This window comes from Sturnira hondurensis, unplaced genomic scaffold (genome assembly GCF_014824575.4).
Source record: "Sturnira hondurensis isolate 20B ecotype Veracruz unplaced genomic scaffold, ASM1482457v3 Scaffold0001509, whole genome shotgun sequence".
Taxonomy (NCBI): Eukaryota; Metazoa; Chordata; class Mammalia; order Chiroptera; family Phyllostomidae; genus Sturnira; species Sturnira hondurensis.
Genome location: NW_028074140.1, coordinates 354,479 through 376,087, shown reverse-complemented (window position 1 = coordinate 376,087; position 21,609 = coordinate 354,479). Strand labels below are relative to the sequence as shown.

At 38.1% G+C, this 21,609-nt stretch overlaps 1 protein-coding gene across 1 annotated transcript in view; it reads left to right on the top strand.

Annotated features, from left to right (window-relative positions):
- Positions 1–909: 909 nt before the first annotated feature.
- Positions 910–21,609, top strand: part of ARPC1A (actin related protein 2/3 complex subunit 1A) — a 34,020-nt gene continuing 13,320 nt past the window's right edge. Inside the window, exons 1-4 of the mRNA XM_037028409.1 lie at positions 910–1,047; positions 5,901–5,993; positions 10,467–10,571; positions 17,709–17,931. Of these exons, the coding sequence (XP_036884304.1) occupies positions 5,930–5,993; positions 10,467–10,571; positions 17,709–17,931 (392 nt within the window). The 5' untranslated portion in view covers positions 910–1,047; positions 5,901–5,929. The remainder of the gene's footprint in view (positions 1,048–5,900; positions 5,994–10,466; positions 10,572–17,708; positions 17,932–21,609) is intronic.

Genomic DNA, 21,609 nt, shown 5'->3' with positions numbered 1-21,609 from the left:
GATAAAAAGCAAACTGTAGCACACATTTCTTTTACATTAATGGGTAATAGGATAGTTATAGCACATAGCTACAGTATGCAGGGAAACAAGACAACATGTTTTGTGGTCTCACGTACTGGTGCTGCAGGTTGTGCTTTCCAGGGTTCTGAAAAAGAAATTTAGTCTGACATCTCAAAAGTATGTTATCCTAGGTGCATAAGAACAATGGACAGGACTCGCTTAAAAATTGACTTTTGTTAAGGAAGCTGTAGGCCTGGAGCATGACTATCCACCATGACCTGCCCCATTAGGACTTATTATTATATCATGTAGTTCCTTTCCGGCACTGAGCTTGTTGAGCCTGCCAAGTAGCCTCCTGAACTTCTCTTGTCTACTACAGTCTCTTTTTCTTTAAAATTTGAGAAAGCACCTGCACAGCAAGCAAGCACTGTCTTCCGTGAAGGGGAGGAGGGGACGGCACTTTGCTGAATTCCCCCAATTTCTCCGTCCTGTGGCGCCATCTTGGGAGCAAAGAACAAGTAATTCTGATCCAGGACCGGCCTCCGGTGCTTTCCAGAGGAAACTGGCGGGGGTGGTAGGACGGCTCTCTAAAGGGAGAAAAACAGTCGTTCCTTGGGTCTCTGTGGCTGGAAAGGCCTCAAATCTCAGTAATTCATTTCCTGAAAGCTCTTGTGAATCCGACAAGGAAACACACTTTCAATCTGCAAGTCTGAAGAAGTTCTCCAGGAAAGGAGTAGGACGTCTACGCTGCTTCGTCACCACCTTCTAGCTGCTTTGCGACGACGCCACTTCGTGAGGACTACCACCACTTAAGAAGGACACTGCCCGACCACCCCAGCTCCGGTCCTGCCGTGCACCCGAACTTTGCGCAAGCGCGAACTACCCACACAGCCACCCTGCGCAGGCGCCGTGACCATTTCCGGAATCTGTCAGCCGCTCCCTCTGGGCTTGGGTCCTCCGCCAACACCAGCCGGAGCCTGTTCGCGTCGACTGACCAGAGTCCGCGAATTCTCCGCTCCGAGCCGTTCCACACCACCCCGAACTCAGGTAAGGGGAAGTAGGAGCGAGCTTCTGACCCTGTGGGTCTGGACTTGAACCTGCAGTGACGTTGAGGCAAGGGCTTAGGCCGCGGGGCCCAGAGGCTGAGTGGGGGCCGGGTCCCCCTGGCTGGCCTCCTAAGGGGCGGGGGAGCCTCACTCTCTAGGACCCGCCGAGCCCCTGAGTCCCCATAAAGATCGTTTCTCTCAAAATTTTCTAGTGCCAAGAGTCCTCTATTGCCAGAATTAACGGCTCCTTCTCCCGCGCTTCCATAGCCCTGTATGCACCTCTGTTGTGGCCATTTATCAGTTTGTAAAACTGGTAAATAGAATAATCTCATCCTAATTGGGAGTCACAAGAGACCTTTCGTTTCTTTCTTTAGCCTCAGGAATAGGTCCCTGCACACAGCGTTTGTGAACATTTGACTTCTATCTAGGGCAGCCCTCAATCCTTCATTTATTGGGGACCCTTCTAAACTCGAGGAAAACCTTTTCCCGAGTTCCTTAAGATTCCCCTTCTCAAGTGCCGCTGTCCCCTAAGTCAAAATTAATCATATTGTCTCCGTGGACCTTTGATGTAGCAGCACCTGTCACATTTCAATCCTCCAGACAAACTGCCAAAATCCTAATCCTGGCACCACCATTTCATTTGGATGACCCTGGGAAGATTGCAGTAAAAACATCTTAGGGCTTTCTGGAGAATTAGTAGGTGCTCTGGGGCAGAAACTATCAGCTATAAATATTAGCTATTATTACTGCTTCTGGGCATTCTCTGCATATTTATCTTCGCTTCCTCTCCTAAACCGCCCTCTCTCCTCACTTGAAGACCAGAAAAGTGTCAGATTGACTTATATTTTTGGCCCCAATCTGGTATTTAGTACACTGCTGGGAACATGGTAGGCACTTAAAAAAATGTGGCCTAGACTCTGATTATAAAGCCATCTGTTCTCATACCATGACTTTGGAGCCTTCTTTTATCTATCCCAACTCATTGCGTAAATTTGTCCTCTTAATCAATTTTATCTAACCTTTTGGTTTCATGCAGGCACTGGTTTTTTCAGGTATGTAAAAACAAAAGAGAGAATGTCAGGAGGGTGGTTTTGCCCTGTTAGGGAGTGGGTCTAAATTCTTTCCTAACAGAATTCTTTCCTAACAGAAAGAATTTAGAGAATTTCTGAGATTAATAGATCTACTTATCACAATTTAAGGAGGGGATCATCTTGGAAAAATTAAAACTGCTTGGACAGAGAGTGGCAGTATTTTGATCTATTGGTTGACTAATCCTATGCTGAAACAAATTCTGCATGAAGAAGTTCAGAATGCTCTGCTGGTGAGGCAGGTGCCAGGAGTTGGAACCTGTCTCTGAACTTGTGGAGGGTGTGGTGACCTTATTGGAGTACCTGATATTGCCAGGTTGGGTAATGAGAGCAATTAGAAACAGGGTGAATCACAGCCTTGAAAACTGACTCTAAACAGGGAACTGAAATTTCCACTTGTACAAATACTTTCAAGCTCCAGGGCCAAGTTCAGAAGATAGATACCAACTGGAGCGTACTTCAGAGGATATTAACTGGTGTAACTTCTTGGGATGATTCAAAAGTGCCTGGTCAAAGGAAGAGAGGGGTCTAACTTATTGAGCATCTGTTTTGAGTTAGGCTTTGTACCACATTCCTTCACATGTTATTTCATTTAGTCCTCATACAAACAGCTTTGAGATGTCAGTGATATGTCTGATACAACCATTTTAAAGAAAAAAAAGTGAGATTTAGTGACTTATTTAGTGAGACTTTAATCTCACTTATTTAGTGAGATTTATTAAGTGACTTTCCCAAGGTCTTATAGCTAGTGTATGTCAAAGCCAAACCTTCAAACCAGGGTTCCCATGGCTCCAGAGCCCATGGCAAACCAAGCATCAGAATGACTTTGTACTCAAAGTGATAGGTAAAGAAAGGAGTTTGAAGAGAGGGAGAATTCCTGGAATCATGCTATGCTATAAATCATCTCTCTTTCTCTCTGTGCTGGACAATAAAAGGTCATTAGTAGAAGCTTGTTAAATTTAATGTCAACGTTTTGTCCCTTTTTTCCTCTCTACCCTCATTAAAACAAAGGTTTTCAGATTTCACATAAATATTAATCACAGTTTAGAAATTATAATTATCACTCTATGACAGAGAGTATCTTTTTGGTACGAGAATCAAGCTGCTGGTGTTACTCATTCACTGAGTTTCATGAATACAGGCTGTGTTTACTGAGTGTCTTACATTTTTGACAAAAATATGAGTGTTGTTTTGGCCTACAGACTTAAAATAGCCACATGACTATGAAAGAATTATAGGTGTGAGTGTGTGTCCAAATATGGAGCTTGAATAATAACAAAATTAGAAATGTAGTTTTAGAAATAATTATGCCATTGTGTAAATGTTTGCCTCTTTTTAAGGCTTTGTCACATTGCCTGTAAAACTGAAGAATGAGAAAGCCTTTGTCTGCAGCTCTCCTCTTTTATGTGTACATGAAATATGTGCTTTTATTGCATATAGATTTCACATTGAATTATTTATTTACAGACCAATTTTGTTTCAGTTTAACAAATGAACTTATAAAGTGTGGCTTTTGAACTAAATTGCTTTTGATTAAGGAGATATTTGTGACATTACATGTTGATTTACTGTAAGCAAAACCTGTTGTGGTGGGTAAGTATCTGATATCAAAGATAATCATGCATCAAGTCTGAAAGTTTATTTTAAAAAACTACAAATTATCCGTCTCATTTGAATTTATTTAAAATTTTTAAAATTTTTCAGTCAGTCTTTTTCTTTGTGAGTTTCAGTTTGCTTTCTAGAACATGCAAAAGTAAAAAATTAATGACCTAAACATCTTCACCCTTAGGATAAAATGTGAAACACTGACATGTCTTGGCTAGTTCAAGATATCAGATGTTTTATTCACTTATCTCCCTTTGACCTTTGGATTCCTTTTAGAACAATTAGCAGAAACATTTTTCCTGCTTTCCACTAAGGTTGACTTCTGCTTTGTCTGCTGAACTTTGTTCACTTCACAACGTTCTGGTGGCCCTTCCATTCATTTCCTGCTTACATCAGATTCCTGTCTCACATTTCAGTCTCCACCCTAGGTTAACATGACTTGTACTTAAGTGTATTGAAACTTCAGGGAGTTGTGAGAGTGCCTCTTAGAAATGATAAAACGGGGTGTTTTTGAAAAATTTTCTCCTATTTCCGGTAATGATTGCTTTTTCAATGGATATAGATTTGGGTGCCTATAAAGTAGAGAATTTTATTTGATTTTTTAAGTCAATGATGTTTCACAGATTCCTGCTTTCAAAGTTTAAAGAGTAATATAACAAATGCTTATATACTCTTAGCCTGGACTTACCAGTTAACATTTTGCCACATTTGCTCTTTTATATTTCTTTGTTCTGAAGGACTGAAAGAAGTTATAGATGACATCATGATGTTTCACCCCTAAACACTTCATCATCTTTATCTCCTAAGAGTTAGGACATTCTCCTACCTAAGTGCAAACCATCATAGTTAAGAAATTAAAAATAATTCCATAGTGTTATGTAATATGCAGCCCAAATATAAATTTTCCCTACTGTACAGAATGTATCTTGTATGGCCATTTTATAAATACAGACTACAGTCCTGGCTGCTGTGGCTCAGTGGAATGAGTGCCAGCCTGTGAACCAAAAGTTCGCCAGTTTGATTACCAGTGAAGTCATGTACCTGGGTGTAGAGGCAACCAATCAGTGTTTCTCTCTCACATTGATATTTCTCTGCCTTTCTCCTTCCCTTCCCATCTCTCTAAAAATAAATAAATAAAATCTTAAAAAATAAAGAAAATACAGATTACAATCAAAGTTCATATAGGAAAATTGATCTTCGTAGTTATTTTAATCTACAGTCCCTGCCCCCAACTTGCCTTTTTTTGAATAGTCCAGGCCAATTGTTTTATAGTATGGCATATATTATGGTTTTAATTGTTTATTTCCCTTTGTGTTCTTTAATTCCCATATTTCCTATAAACTGGAAATTGGGTCTGGATCTTGTCTGGATTTAAATATGTTTGGCATAAATACTTCATACCTAGGTTGGCCATGTTACCAGTTTACTTCAGGATAGTCCTGTGACCTATTGTCACAGCATAATTATTAATAGTGCCCCTTTTTGCTCTCTTAAAAGTTGATAAATTAAGTGGTCACTACTTGTAAATGATGATGTACACTTCATGTTGCCTCCCATAAGGAGGCCCCTCAGATTATATTGTTGCACTATTTATGATACAGAATTTGATCACTCAGTTAAGGTGGTGACTGCCAGATTTTTTTTATTGTGAAGGTATGTCTTTCCCTATTTTTAAAAAAGATTTTATTTATTTATCTTTAGAGGGGAAGGGAAGGAGAGAACTATCAATGTATGGTTGCCTTTCGTGAGTCCCCTGCTGGGAACTGGCCTGCAACCCAGGCATGTGCCCTGACTGGGAATCGAACCGGGATCGTGTGGTTCACAGGCCCACATTCAATCCACTGAGCTACACCAGCCAGGGCTGTCTTTCCCTTTTTAATTAATAAGTGATCTGTAGGATAAACACTTGAAACTGTGAATGTCCTGTACCCAGCAATCTTTAACCCATGGTTTTAGAGTCCCTTGCTGACCCTTGACAGAATAAATTATATATTGATGGTTAGAATGCTAGTTGTATTTAAATAATTAAGTTTTGACATTGAGATTGATTGGGCTATTATAGGAAAGTAATGTTTTATTTATCCCCAAACCTTTCAAGATCCCCAGATAACTTAAATATTGGTTGCCTGCTATATTAAGTGCTTTTTGTTGCTCATTGTAGATTTCTGTCCTTTGAAAACACTAAGAATAATGTCCCTGCATCAATTTTTACTTGAGCCAATCACCTGTCATGCCTGGAACAGGGATCGTACCCGTAAGTATGCTATTAATTTTGCACCTTTATTTTAGTACTTATGATACTTTTAGATGTAGGCACTTTTAAGATTGCATACTGTATTTTGCCGTGTATGATATGCAACCACATTTTTGGCTCAAACTTTCAGGGGGAAATCTTTTGTTTTAATTCTTTAACTCAATTTTTTATCTATATTTAAATACTTTTTTTGTATTATAAAGGAATTTTAGCATGTATTTTTTAACATATTATGGTACAAGAAATTTTATGTAGCCTTGGCTGGTGCAGCTCAGTGGGTTGAGTGCCGGCCTGCAAACCAAAGGGTTACCAGTTCAATTTCCAGTCAGGGCACATGCCTGGGTTGTGGGCCAGGTCCCCAGTAGGGGGTGTGTGAGAGGCAACCACACACTGATGTATCTCTTCCCTTCCCCTCTCTCTAAAAATGATTAAACAAAATCTTTAAAACAACAAACAAACCAAGGCCTAGAATATTAGGAGGACTTTCCAGTGGTTATACACCTAATTAATGTCAGAGCCGTTGTTAGTACCCAAGCCTTCTGGCTACTTGTCCACTTCTTTTTCTATACTACTAATAGACAGTTTACATCAGAGACATCTTTCATTGCCCTAAGAATCCAGTATCTGCAATGGTTTCTGCAATACCACACTAACCCAGCATTTAGTCAGAATTTTAGGACCTAGAAATAAGCTGTTTCAGAGAATATGGTTTATTCTTGAGGTACTAAAAGCAGTAGTAACTAGTATTTACTCTGTTACTCATAACAAGCTTGAGTTTTAGTTGTCTAGCGCCAGCAAACTAGAAACGGATGGAGAAGACTCTTAGAACTAGGTATAGTTGTCAGAGTGACAGATAGTATGATAAGGAAGAGGTATAAAAAAATCTAGAAACAAGTGTAGTGTCAGACCCATGAGCTATTTTAAAAGTTTGAATTATGTTCATTTTTTTAAAAGAATAGCTTTATTAAGATACAGTTCACCTAACAAAATTCACTTTTTTTTTTAAAGTATACAATTAAGTGATTTTTTTTTTGTATATTCACAGAGTTATACAACAATCGTCACTGTCTAGTTTCAGAATATTTTTATCACTCTAAAAAGTGATACCCATTAGTGGTCACTTCAGTTTTCCTCAAAACTTCCAGTCAGAGGCAACTACTAATCTACTTTCTGTCTTCATGGATTTGCCTATTCTGGACATTTTGTATAAACGGGATCATAAAATGTGTGGCTTTTTGCATCTGGCTTCTTTCACTGAGCATAATGTTTTTAAAGTTCATTCATGTTGTAGTTTTACTCCTTTTTATGGCTGAATAATATTGTATAGACATAACCTCATTTTGTTTATTTATCAGTTAGTGGATATTTGGGTTGTTTGTACTTTTTTGCTGTTGTGAATATTGGAAATATGAACATTCACATACAAGTTTGTTGTTGTTGTTGTTGTTTTTAATTGGTTGATAGGTCCTCTATTTTCTTATTGATTTTTTAAAAATTTAATTATTGTTCAAGTATAGTTTTCCGTCCCTAACTCCCATCCCAGCCCACCCCCCTATGCTCCCCATCACATACAAGTTTTTGTGTTGACATATGTTTTCGCTTCTCTTGAGTGTATTCTCAGGAGTTGAATTGCTGGGTTATATGGTAATTATATTGAACACTTTGAGAAACTGCCAAACTATTTTCCAAAGGGCCACAACAATTTACATTCTCATTAGTAGAGGGTTCCAGTTTCTCTACATCCTTATCAACACTTGTTATTATCTGTTTTTGATTATAGCCCTATACCCATTATTATCCTAGTGGGTATAAAATAATACACCCTCTTATTGGCTTTTTGTATGTCTTCTTTGGAGAAATGTATATTCACATCCTTTGCCCATTTTAAAAATTGGGTTGTCTTTTTATTGTTAAGTTGTAAGGTTCTTTTTTTTTAATATATAATCTTTATTATATTTATATGTTCTGGATACAAGTTCCTTACCAGATATATGATTTGCAGAATCTCCTATTCTGTAGAATGTCTCCACTTTTTCGATAGTGTTCTTTGAAGCACAAAGTGTTTAATTTTGAAATTATCCAATTTTTTTGTTGTTGTTTATACATTTACTTTTATATCTAATAAACCATTGCCTAACTCGAGGTCACAAAGATGTATACCTATGTTTCCTTGTAAGAGCTTCATAGTTTTAGCTCTTACATTTAGGTCTTGGATCCACTTGTGTTAATTTTTATATATGATGTAAGGTAGGAACCCAACTTCATTCATCCTTTTGCATATAGACAGACAGTTGTCCCAGCACCATTTGTTAAAGACTATTCTGTCCCCATGCAATTATCTTGTTACCCTTGTTGATAGTCAATTGAGTGTAAGTTTATTGGACTCTCGATTTTGTTCCATTGATCTTTATATTTATCCTAATGCTAGAACCACACTGTCTTGCTTCCTATGTAGTAGAGCCTTATGTAGTAAGTAGAGCTCTCCTATGTAGAGTCTTATGTAGTAAGTTTTGAAGTTGGGAAGTATAAATTTCAACTTTATACTTCTTTCTCAATTGTTTTGGCTCTTCTGGATCTCTTGCAATCCCATAGGGATGTTAGGATCAATTTATTAATTTCTGCAAAGAAGCCAGGTGAGATTTTGAATCTGTAGAGTCACTATCTTTTTAAAAATATTATATTTATTTATTTTTAGAGAGAGTGGGAGAGAAACATCAATGTGTGGTTGCCTCTCATGTGTCCCCTACTGGGGACCTGGCCTGCAACCCAGGCATGTGCCCTGACGGGGAATTGAACTGGCAGACCTTTGCTTCACAGGCCTGTGCTCAATCCACTGAGCTATACTGGCCAGGGCAAGTCACTATGTTTTTAAAAGATAGTTCAGACATGTTTCTCATATTTTTAAATCTTTGGTACATAAACAGTACACACCAGGATATTGTCAAGTGAAAATCTAGATATGAGCCTCTATATTGGGTATTGGAAAATATGTTACATGCAAGATGAATTCAGAGCTTCCTAGTTGAGTTTCCTATATGTATCTCCACTTTCCCATCTAAAAATAGGTTTTTGAAATACTTCCAATTTTTAATAAGAATGCAAGTTGTTATTGCCCTCATTTAAACTACTTAATAAACTCAATATATTCAGATTTTTTGTTATGCTACATTATAATGTGAAATTTACAGTGTTTTCCAGGTTTAACTTTGGATTTGACTTTTGAAATCTCTGTATGCATCTTGGAAATATATAACTATTTTCCAGAAAGCATTGAAAGTCTTAGGATTTTAGAGCTAGACGTTTATCTAGTTCCACAGTTCATCCATAAAACAGTAGCTTTCCTAAGGAGGGGTGGGTAGGTAACATAATAGATGGGGAAACTATTAAAAGATTAACCTAAAATTTTGGTCATAGATCCTAATTTTAATTTTAAGAAATAATTTTTAATGGATCAACTTACAAAGGAAAAATATCCAAATATATTTAAAAATTTGTCATATACATATATAGATACATATATTAATATTTTGGATTGGTCCAAGAGATTTCTCTTGAAAACAGAATTTTATTTTGTGATTTATATTGACTTTATTAAAGGAAAGCTTTGATATAATTTATCAGCAGAATCAAGTTTTTTTGACAAACTGTGGTGGTACCAACATGGCTCTGTGATAGCAGTAATGAGAGCCTATGATCTATTTTCAGCATTTCTGAAAATCTAACAGAAAATAAATTGTTATTATAAGTAATGTTGTACAGAGGAGCTAAAATGTCAAATATCTTTACTATGGGCTAAAAGTACAGTTGCCCCTTGAACAATGCAGGGGTTGGGACACTGACCCCCCTGCCAATGCAATTGAAAATTCATGTGTAAGTTTTGACCCCCAAAGACGTAACTTCAGTTAACCCTTGGTATGGGAGGGGAGGGGGTTCCAGTACCCACCTTGGATACCAAAATCCAAGGATGCTTAAGTCCTTTATCTAAAAGGGTATGGAACAATGCATACCATCAGCCCTCCACATCTGCAGATGAAAAATAGTTTTTAGTCAGCAGTCAGTTGAATCCATGGATGTGAAACTTGTGGATATGGAGGGTGACTGTATTTATTGGGGGGGGGGGAATGCTCATATAACTGGACGTACATAATTCAAACCTGTGTTGTTCAAGAGTCAACTGTATATCAGCTAAGTATAGCAATGATGTTTATTTCTTACTGGTTAGAATCTTTAATTGCCAGTTGTATATGTCTCTGATTGAATGAATTTTTTTTAGCTTTTCTATAAAACATTTTAAAATATGGGGTCCAAGTAGAGGTAAAATTAATAAAAGGAATTCTTCGGGGGTGAATATTGAGAACCATTTTTTAAAAAGCAACTTTTCTGTTTCTTCAATCTGTTTTTTAAATGCCAACTATAATATGTCCCTTTTCTGTGTAACAGTTTCAAGTGTTAACTATTGACTTTGCTCTCTAGAGATTGCCCTTAGCCCCAATAATCATGAAGTCCACATTTATAAGAAGAATGGGAGCCAGTGGGTGAAAGCTCATGAACTTAAGGAGCACAATGGACATATCACAGGTAAAAGAAGAGAACTGTGAATTTAGCATAGCATTTTTAAATTTATCACTCTTTTGTTTAAATAAAGAGGCTAATAAGTAAATCTGCCATAATATTCAAAGTTGTACAGCATCTGCTGAGTTTTCCGTAGAAAATTTGAGAAAACAGCATAAGAGTGATCTCAATTTTTAAGTGCTTATTTTAGCCCATTTGGTACACAGCACTCTACTAGTGTTGTGGAAAACACTGAACCTAGTATAAGGACTAAAGAGCTTAGATTAGGAGATGGGACATGAAAGCAAAAACTGGAGAGCATGTCAGCTGTGTGAAAATGTAAGCCAAACTGTGTTCCCAGCTGCTGCAGGAACACAGTGTCTTCCACAAGTTTCTTCTATGTTGTTTTAGGGGCAAGGAAGATATTTCAAAATACTGAAAAGGACAAAGAGTAATAGTATAACAAACACCCATTTTCTGCCACCCAGAATTAACAACAAAAAAGATAACTGTCATTTTTCCTGTGCCAGAGAACTTAGGAAACAAAGATTTAATAACAAGGAATATTATTTTTAGATAATGGTAAAGTCCCATCTCACTACCACTCCTATTCCTGTACTCAGAAGGTAGCCCGTAGATCATATAAACTTATGACCAAGATGGAGGCGTAGGTAGATATGCTTCGCTTCCTTGCACAACCAAAAGAAGGATAACAACCAAAGAAAAAAAAAGCAGCCAGAACTGCCAGAAAATCAAACTGTCTGGAAATCTGACAACCAAGGAGTTAAAGAAACATTCACCCAGACTGGTAGGAGGTGTGGAGACAGGAAGCCAAGACAGTGAGGATCCCCAGCAAGGCTGCAGCTGATGGACAAGGGCAGGCAAGGCAGCGGATGGCAGACTGGGATATCCCACATTGGCATGCAGATAAGCTGAAAGGAACAACTAGGGAGTGAGACAGACTGCACAAACCAGGGTTCCAGTGCCGGAAGCTAAAGCCTCAAAACCTCTGGCTATAAAAATCTGCAGGGGTTGCGGCAGCGAGGGAAACTCCCAGTTTCATGGGAGGGTCCATTGGAGGGGGCCATGGGATCCTAGAACTTACCCACCCACCTGGGAATCAGTACCTGAAAGGGCAAATGCACTTGTGGGTAGCAGTGGAAGTGACTGAAAGCACGGTGAGAACCAAGCAAACAGAATTGTTCCCTTTCTGACCCCTCCCCCACATACAGTGCCACAACACAGTGAAGTGGGTAGCCGTGCCCTTGCAAATACCTAAGGCTTTACCCCTTACAATGTAGCAGGTACGCCAAGACAAAGAAATATGGCCCAAATGAAAGCAGATCAAACTCCAGAAAAAGAACTAAGCAACGAGGAGATAGCCAGCCTATCAGATGTAGAGTTCAAAACACTGGAAATCCAGATGCTCACAAAACTTTTGAGGTGGGTCCCACAATAGAGGAAGAAGTGCAGTCTACACAGAGTGAAATAAAGCAAGATATACAGGAAACCAACAGTGAAGGGAAGGAAACCAGGACTCAGATCAGTGGTTTGGACCAGAAGGAAGAAATAAACATTCAACTGGAACAGAATACAGAAACAAAAATTCAAAAAACTGAGGAGAGGCTTAGGAGCCTCTGGGGCAACTTTAAGCTTTCCAACATCTGAATCATAGGGGTGCCAGAAGCAGAAGAGGAAGAGCAACAAATTGAAAACTTATTTGAAAAAATAAGGAAAGTTTCCCCAATCTAGTGAAGGAACTAGACATTCAAGTCCAGGAAGCTCGGAGAGCCTCAAAGAAGTTGGATCTGAGGGGAAACACACCAAGACACATCATACTTACATCACCCAAGACTAAAGATAGGGAAAAAATCTGAAAAGCAGCAAGAGAAAAGGAGACAGTTACCTACAAAGGAATTCCCATAAGACTATCAGCTGATTTCTCAAAAGAAACCTTACAGGCAAGAAGGGGCTGGAAAGAAGTATTTGAAGTCATGGAAAGCAAGGACCTACAACCTAGATTACTCTATCCTACAAAGCTGTCATTTAAAATGGAAGGGCATAAAGTACTTCCCAGATAAGGTCAAGTTAAAGGAGTTTGTCACCAAGCTTTTATTATATGAAATGTTAAAGGGATTTATCTAAGAAAAAGAAGATAAAAACTATGAACAGTAAAATGACAACCATCTCAAAATGTCAACAACTGAACCTAAAAAAAAAAACCTAAGTAAACAACTAGAACAGGAACAGAATCATAGAAATGGAGATCACATGAAGGGTTATCAGTGGGGAGGGGGAGGGGGAGAATGGAGGGAAAAGGTACAGGGAATAAGAAGCATACATGATAGGTAGAAAATAGATAGTGGGAGGTTAAGAATACTGTAGAAAATGAAGAAGCCAAAGAACGTATATGTATGACCCATGAACATGAACTAAGGGGGAGGGGTATGCTGGAGGGAATGGGGGTGCAGGGCAGAGGGGGATAAAGGGGAGGAAAAAAAATGAACAACTATAATAGCATAATCAGTAAAATATACTAAAAAAAAAGAAGGTAGCCTGTAATTTAGTATGACATTGTCCTGTGTTTAATACTTTTATATATATGTGTGTGTATTCATAAGCAATCTGTAGTACTATTGGCTAGTATTTTAAATGCTACCAAAATAGTATCATATCATATATAACTCTTGCAGCTCGCTTTTACATTCCCCATTGTTCTGAACTCTGTGTTGGTGTATCTAGATCATTTGTTCCCAGCAAAACTTGTGACCATCCTTTTTGCTTTTACCAGAATTTGTATGTAATGCTAGTAAGCATGCTGAGCTGACTGATTTTATATTATCAAACCAGCACCAAAGACATAATTTCTATTTTTGTTGCTATTGCTTTCCCACATCCTTATTTCTATTAGGTTCAGCCTATTCTCATTAGTCTCTTTGCCAGTGACCAAAGAGATAGCCAAAAAAAAATGAATTATTTACTTATGTCCTTTTTTCCCTGCTTTGTTTTTGGAATCCTTTGAACTTGGCCCTGTTTTGTTTTGTTTTTTTTTAATTTATTTATTTATCTTTAGAGGGGAAGGAGAGCGGTAGAGAAACATCAATGTATGGTTGCCTTTAGTGCATCCCCTGCTGGGAGTTGGCCTGCAGGGAACCGGCCTGCAACCCAGGCATGTGCCCTGACTGGGAATCGAACCGTGATCGTGTGGTTTGCAGGCCCTTGCTCAATCCACTGAGCTACACCAGCCAGGGTGAACTTGGCCCTGTTTTTTGTCTAAATGCTCAAATGATATTCTTTTTAGGTCACAAAAAATTTTGTTGGAAAAATCTAAATATAATTCTATGGCAGGAGACCAAGGATCAAACTTATTTCCTCAGAAAGACAGTTAACTACATAAAAAGAAAAATTATCTTCTGAAGCTTTCTAGAAGAAAAAACTAGTTGGTACTGCAGAGAAAAAGAGTATGGCAAACAGCAGAGGGATATCAGAGTCCTAGTGTTTTTTCTGTGAATTTATTCTTTTGTGTTAAATGTTTAATCACTCTTAAAAAAAAACACCATTTTACTATGAACAGTTTTAAACAGATAACAAAAATAGACAACAGTTGTAATGAGCCCCTGTATACTCATCACCCAGATTCAACAATTACTAACTCACAGCCAATCTTGTTTTCAACTCCCTTCCTGTACTATTTTGAAGCACATCCCAGACATTGTATCATTTCATATTTCAGTTTGTATCTCTAAAAGATAAGGACTCTTCAATAACCAATATAATTTTTTTAATTGAGATTCTAAGTTGTGATTATTTGATGTGTCTAAGTCTTTTGTTTATAGGTTCCCTTTCTTTTCCTTTGCAATTTATTTGTTAACAAAATTGAAAATCAGATTGTCCTATGTAATATTCTCCACAGCTTAGATTCTACTGATTGCAACCCTGTGTTGTTTTATAGATTCTCTGTCCTCTATATTTCCTATAAATTGCTAGTTGAGTTAGGTTCTTCCATTGAGGAGGTACACAGTGTTTAGTCATCTTTCTTTCTGTGATGTTAGCAACTATTGATGATCAGTGCCCATATCCATTAACTTAGTAATGGATGCAACGTAGTGATATTCTAAATCTATCATTTCTTTTCTATCAGCTGGAATACATTTATGAAAAATGCTATCTCATCTTCTGTTTAGTTAGCCTGAAATGTAGTTAGTATAGGAAAGATAGGATAGATGCTTGATTTCCCTCTTTTTCTTTCAAGTCTTCTTATGACAGGAAAATGGAAAAAAGATGCAAAGCTAAATCAGTAAGATGAAAATTTGTCTTTTACTGAATAATTGCTCTTCACATCTCTTTAACAAATGTGTAAAGAGCTGAAGGCTATTCTCATCTAAAATATGACAGTTTGAGGCTATGACTCGTTTTACAGCTTTCAAATTCAAATGAAAAATATAGCTATAGCAGTAGACTTGGAACCATAAAAACCCAGCAGAAGGCAGTTCCTTATAATTTTCTAAAATAGTAAGGCTATACTGATTTTTTAATTAAGTACCTCATGTTTAAGCATCTCAGTAATTCTTATCAAACACATATGTGTTTGATTAGAGTGGTGGTTATATGGAATAAGGGGTGAAATTTGAGATTGTCACAATCATTGCAAAATCAATAAGCTTTCTCTTACAAGGCAACGTTCTGGATACTAGAGGATATATTAGGTTTCTATTGCTGTGTAACAAATACTAGAGACTTAGCTGCTTAAGTCACACATTTATCATCTCACAGTTTTTGTGGGTCAAGAGGCAGGGCCTGCCATGGCCAGTATGGCTCAGTTGTTTGTAGCATCGTCCCATGCATCAAAAGGTTGGGGGTTCAGTTTGTGGTCAGGGCACATGCTTGGGTTGTGTGTTTGTTTCCTGGTCAGGGTGTGTGCAAAAGGCAACAACAATGTTTCTCTAAAAAGTTACCAAAAAAAAAAAAAGCCCAGGGAGTGAGGGCCAGGCTTCTCTGGGACTCAGCTTTGGGTCTCACAAGCTATAAATAAGGTGTCAATCAGGTGATTTCTCATCAGAGGCTCAGTCAGCAAAGGATCCACTTCCAAGCTCCTTCAGGTTGTTGGTAGAACAATTCATTTCCTTGCAACTGTAAGATTCATGGTAGAACAATTCATTTCCTTGCAACTGTAAGATTCATGGCAGTGTGAAGCCCTGGCTGGTGTAGCTCAGTGGATTGAGCGCGGGCCTGCGAACCAGACGATCTTGGTTCGATTCCCAGTCAGGGCACATGCCAGGGTTGCAGGTCGGTTCCCTGCAGGCCAACTCCCAGCAGGGGACACACAAAAAGCAACCATACATTGATGTTTCTCTCCCTCTCTCCTTCCCTCTAAAGATAAATAAACAAATAAAAAAAATATTTAAAAAAAAAGAATGAGTGTGAGTATCTCTAGCAATAGGGGTGTGACACATTATGTTTTGTGGGGGTGTTTTTGTTTTGTTTTGTTTTTTTGCGGGGGCACATCCTTATGTAATCTTATACAGTAATCATGTACATCTTATCGCCTCTCCTGAATTCTGTTGATTAAAACCAAGTTGCAGGTCCTGCTCACACATGTGGGGAGGGGACTGCAGAGAGGCATGAACACCAGCAGGCAAGATCACGGGGACCACCCTAGTTCACTGGAACTGCCCACCACAGTAGTTTAAAGACTGGCTTCATGTGGTCAAGAAGCTTATAATCAAGTTAGGGAAACAATACATTCATAAAAATAATAACATTTTGAGTCACACTTCTGGGATTTTTATCATAAAGGATCATTTTAACCAGAGCAAAAAGAGATGTGCCTGAATGTTTATTCGTATTTTATCTATCTTAATAAATGATTGGAAACTAGGAAAATGTTCAACTCTGGGATGTTTGGGGAAATTATTACAATAAGATCAATGTTCTGAAATATTGAATAATCACTATTAATTTGTAAAAAGCAAGAGAATATGTTTGTTAAAATATTAATATTTAGGGAAAGGATGTATGGGACATAAAGAACAGGGGCAGGGCTTTATTGATTTTCCGAATGTTCCATTGTGATTGTCTCATAACAAAATGTGGATTTTGCTTTTGTAGTTAAAAATAAACTTTTAAATCCAGTAAAGAGGGCTGTAAAACTGTCCTGTAATGAATGGATTTATAATGAAAGTACATATCACTCAGAGCACACTCCTCTGTGTCTTTTTCTCTTCAATGGCGCAGAAAACTGCTGGCATTTCCTGTAGGTGAATAAATAAATTCTTCATACTGCTAAGTCAATATGATATATGACTAATGGAGTTTTTTATTTATATTCATCTTACCTGTTCCCATATAAATGTTAAGAATGTTAATTATCTTTAGGGAGATATCTATAATAAGAATTTATTAATATTTATATAACTTCAGTGTGAAATTATATTTATAGAAAATACCTTATCAGTAGCTGTAAAATGACTGAGTCATAGCAGCTTTTACTCTTGAGATATATTACAAACTGACTGATTTTGGGATCCTTCACAGAGGCACCAAGTAAGTAAAAGTCTAGTCAAAAAAGAAAAATAAACTTTACATTTAGATATATATGTAGGTCTCTTCCTTGTTTTAGATACAAAGATACCCAAGGACTCTTTCATATAACCTGTATCATACAGAAAATGTATTTAGGTTCATTTAAATGACCGAGACGTCAGAAGAATATATAATGGAACACAATATATATTTGTCCCTCTAAAAACTAAAAATTATTTTTATTCTGTATGTTGTTTTATTTGGATGTCATTTAGCAGACTTTAGTTAATATTACTGAATTAGGTGTGTTAATGAATAATAAAGGTACTTTCAGACAAAAGAAAAAGATCTTAGAGGGAAGACCAAGGTCCAGACCATATATCTTTAGATATATGTGTCCTCTCATGTGTCCCCTATGAATGGGTGGAAAGAATGTCCACCCATTAGTTTTGCAGCCTCTGCAGTTATAAAACGGTTCTGTTCTGCCTAGCCTCATGAAGGATCCCAAGTTAGAGAACTTTGCAAAGAAACATCCTTGCCCTTGTGATGTGATGGTCCCAGCCATACGAGTGCCTACCCGCCTGTGCCATGTCAGTTTTCATTGACCCAGGCAAAGCAGATGATGCCATGTCTCACTTTCAGGTATCGACTGGGCTCCCAAGAGCGACCGCATCGTCACTTGTGGAGCAGACCGCAATGCCTATGTCTGGAGTCAGAAAGATGGTGTCTGGAAGCCAACCCTGGTGATCCTGAGAATTAATCGTGCAGCAACTTTTGTCAAGTGGTCCCCACTAGAGAACAAATTTGCTGTGGGAAGTGGAGCACGACTCATTTCGGTTTGTTACTTTGAGTCTGAAAATGACTGGTGAGCAACATCTGAGTATTTTTTTATTTCTCTATACAATCATACATTTGGACTGCTATGTTCTTGGTGATGTTTTGAGACACTGGGTGAAGGGGATAACTTCAGTTTTACTTCACCTAGAGGTTTTTTTCCTCTAAACTTTTCCATTCTCTCTAATTGAGCATTTTTCCTTCCTTCCTTTTTTTTTTTTTTTTTTTAAGAGAGAGAGAGAAAGGGGAAGGGAAGGAGGAAGAGTGGGAGAGAAACATTAATGTGTAGTTGCCTCTCATGTGTCCCCAGCTGGGGACCTGGCCTGCAACCCAGGCATGTGCCCTGACTGGGAATCCAACCAGTGACCCTTTATTTCACAGGCCTGTGCTCAATCCACTGAGCTACACCAGCCAGGGCCATTTCTCCTTCTTATATAACACTTTGAGTCAAGTCTCCATCTTTCTCACAGAGAGCTGTGGTTTCCATGTTCCGATCCCCTAAATTGTTTGTCCTGTAAGCTATTACTACTTTTCTGACTCTCTACTGTCCATATTGCTGTTTTCTTACTCTGATACATAAGTTATAAACTTGAAAGATTCTCAGTATCCTGAGACACAATTTTTTAATCTCTATTCACTTAAAATATCTAGGATTCTTACAGATGACAGTGTTCTCCTTTCTTTAAAGTTCATTTGCTAACCAGATCTCTGCCTTGTATAATGATTTACTTGTTTAAGCTATTGAAGTAAAAATTGGCCAGGATCTTGGAAATATAATCAGCCCATTGTGCATTTTTTTATAAATTGTTTATAGCTAAGCTAGTCAAAATGCAGAGGTTTGTGTTACGGTTAAGTAACTTACTTTACTCCTTCTTGCTTTAATAAGAAAACAACTCTACTCTACCTGACATACATTCAGAAAGGGTAGTTACCACCCTTCTACATGGAACTGTCAGTACAAAACTGGCAGTGTGGATTTGCACTGAAAATAGTGCACATTACTCTTTGTGTTAGTGTTGCTGTTTGCCTTCTGCTGAAAAGGGATTATCGTATTATACTTTATAACTTAGTAAAAACCTTGGAAATTTTGATTCTTTGAACAGAAAGTCTGAATTTGCAGCAAGATTGAATTATGAATTTAAGATATGCATTTTTCTTTCAAGCATATATAAAATTAAGGTTAACAAAATATTGCCTGCTAAAAATCATTTAGAAAGTTCACTATAACAAATAGGTAAGAAACAATTTTTCCTTCTAAGTAACCAGTGTCAGCAATTGTTTACATTTTTATTCATTAAAAAGTAGTGTCAGCCCTGGCTGGTGTAGCTCAGTGGATTGAGCGTGGGCCTGCGAACCACACGATCGCAGTTTGATTCCCAGTCAGGGCACATGCCTGGGTTGCAGGCCAGTTCCCAGCAGGGGACTCACCAGAGGCAACCATACATTGATATTTCTCTCCTTTTCTCCTTCCCTTCCTCTCTAAAGATAAACAAATAAAATCCTTTAAAAAATGTAGTGTCAAATATAGGTAAATTGAGCTTTACTGTAGTACACAGTGTCATCATATGAATAAGCTGTCAGGTGAGTTTTTCAGCTAGGGAACAATATTTTACTGGTATGATATGACTACTTTAAAACTACCTCTATCTGTCTGGTGTAGCTCAGTTAGTTGGAGGGTCATTCCGTAGACCAAAAGGTTATAGGTTTGATTCCCAGTCAGGGCTCATACCCAAGTTGTGGGTTCCATCCCTGGTTGTAGTATGTACAAGAAGGCAACCAATCAATATTTCTCTCTCTCTCTCTCTCTCTTTCTTTTTCTCTCTCTCTCTCGCTCTCTCGTTCTCTCTCTTTCTCTCCCTGCCCCCACTGCTCCCTCTCCCTCCCTCCTTCCCTACCCCTCTCCCTTTCTTCCTCTCTCTCTAAAAGCAATGAAAAAATAGAAAGTGGGGATGGCTGGGGCTGGGGGAAGTGGTGGGGGGAAATAGAGATAACTGTATTTGAACAACAATAAAGAACTAAAAAAATTAAATTAAATTTTCTTATAAAAAATCAGCAATGAAAAAAATGTCCTTGGGTGAGGATGTAAAAAATAAATAAATAACACAGCTTCTGAGTCTTTAATTTAAAATAACTGTATTTTTAATATATTTTATTTATTATGCTATTATAGTTGTCCCATTTCCCCGCCTTCATTCCCCTCTACCCTGCACACCCTCTCCCACCCACATCCCCCCCTTTAGTTCATGTCCATGTGTCTTAAGTTCTTTAGCTTTTACATTTCCCATACTATTCCTGCCCTCCTCCTGCCTATTTTCTACCTACCATCTATGCTACTTATTCTCTGTACCTTTTACCCCTCTCTCCTCCTCCCACTCCCCTGTTTCTATTATTAAATAAGTTTTCTGTTTTTCAGAATGAAAATTTTCAAATGGGTTCTTAACAAAAAGATTCTATAGAAAAATAGCTTTCAAGCCCTGGCTGGCGTAGCTCAGTGGATTGAGCGTGGGCCTGCGAACCAGAAGATCGCAGTTCAATTCCCAGTCAGGGCACATGCCTCAGTTGCATGCCAGTTCCTTGCAGGCTAACTCCCAGCAGGGGACGCACAAAAGGCAACCATACATTGATGTTTCTCTCCCTCTCTCCTTCCCCTCTAAAGATAAATAAGTAAAATCTTTAAAAAAAAATAGCTTTCAAGAAAGGGCATTTGGTACAATATTAAGTCTCTCCTCTTGAACAACAGGCATGATTGATTTTTAAGCAGCAGTTTAAGGGCAGAAGTTGATTTACTTATGCCAGAATAATGACTGGTTTTAGACATAAATAAACTCTTTAAATGGACCTAGAGGATTACAAATTAACCTCCAAAAAGAGGTTCTGCTGATTTCTTGGTTGCGTTTTCTCTCAGAACATTTTTTTTTTTAATTTGCAGCTTCAGGAAGTTTATTATACTTAGCATTGGAAACTTAGAAAGGAAATTAAGCTATCTTACAATTCAAACGTAACCTAAAATGAAGTAACAAATCACTGAATATGTATAATAAAAATTCAAATAATTTCTGCCCTGGCCAGTGTTGCTCAGTTGTTTGGAATGTTGTGCTGTAAGCCGAAAGGTCTCTGGTTTGATTCCCGGTCAGAGCATGTGCCTGGGTTGTAGGCCAGAACTCCAGCTGAGGGAGTGCAGAGAGGCAACCAATTGTTTCTGTCCCACATTGATGTTTCTGTCCCTCTCTCCCACCCTCCCTTCTCTCCTCTCTTTAAAAAAATGGTTAAAGTCTCACAAAATATGAAACTCCATGGAACAGTACCAGAGTTTATCCATAAATAAGCTTGCTAAAGAGGATCCCCTGGTAACTGGAAAAGTTCAGAACTGGTTGCCCTGATGAGAATGTCAAAATGTAAAAGACAGGAAAATGGAAGGGACTATCTGTGATTCTTCCTGACTTCCTCTAGAAATGCACCTTCTTTCTGGCAGGAGGCATGGTAGCTACATAAGAACCATTCATTGGTGTTGCATTTTGTTTTATTTATTTATTGTTAAAGAGGGGGAAGGGAACGGGGAAGAGAGAAACATCAATGTGTGGTTGCCTCTTATGCGCCCCCTACTGGAGGTCTGGCCCGCGATCCAGGCATGTACCCTGAACTGAGAAGTGAACCCGCCAGTACTCAATTCACTGAGCCACACCAGCCAGGGTGCATTGATGTTTTTTTA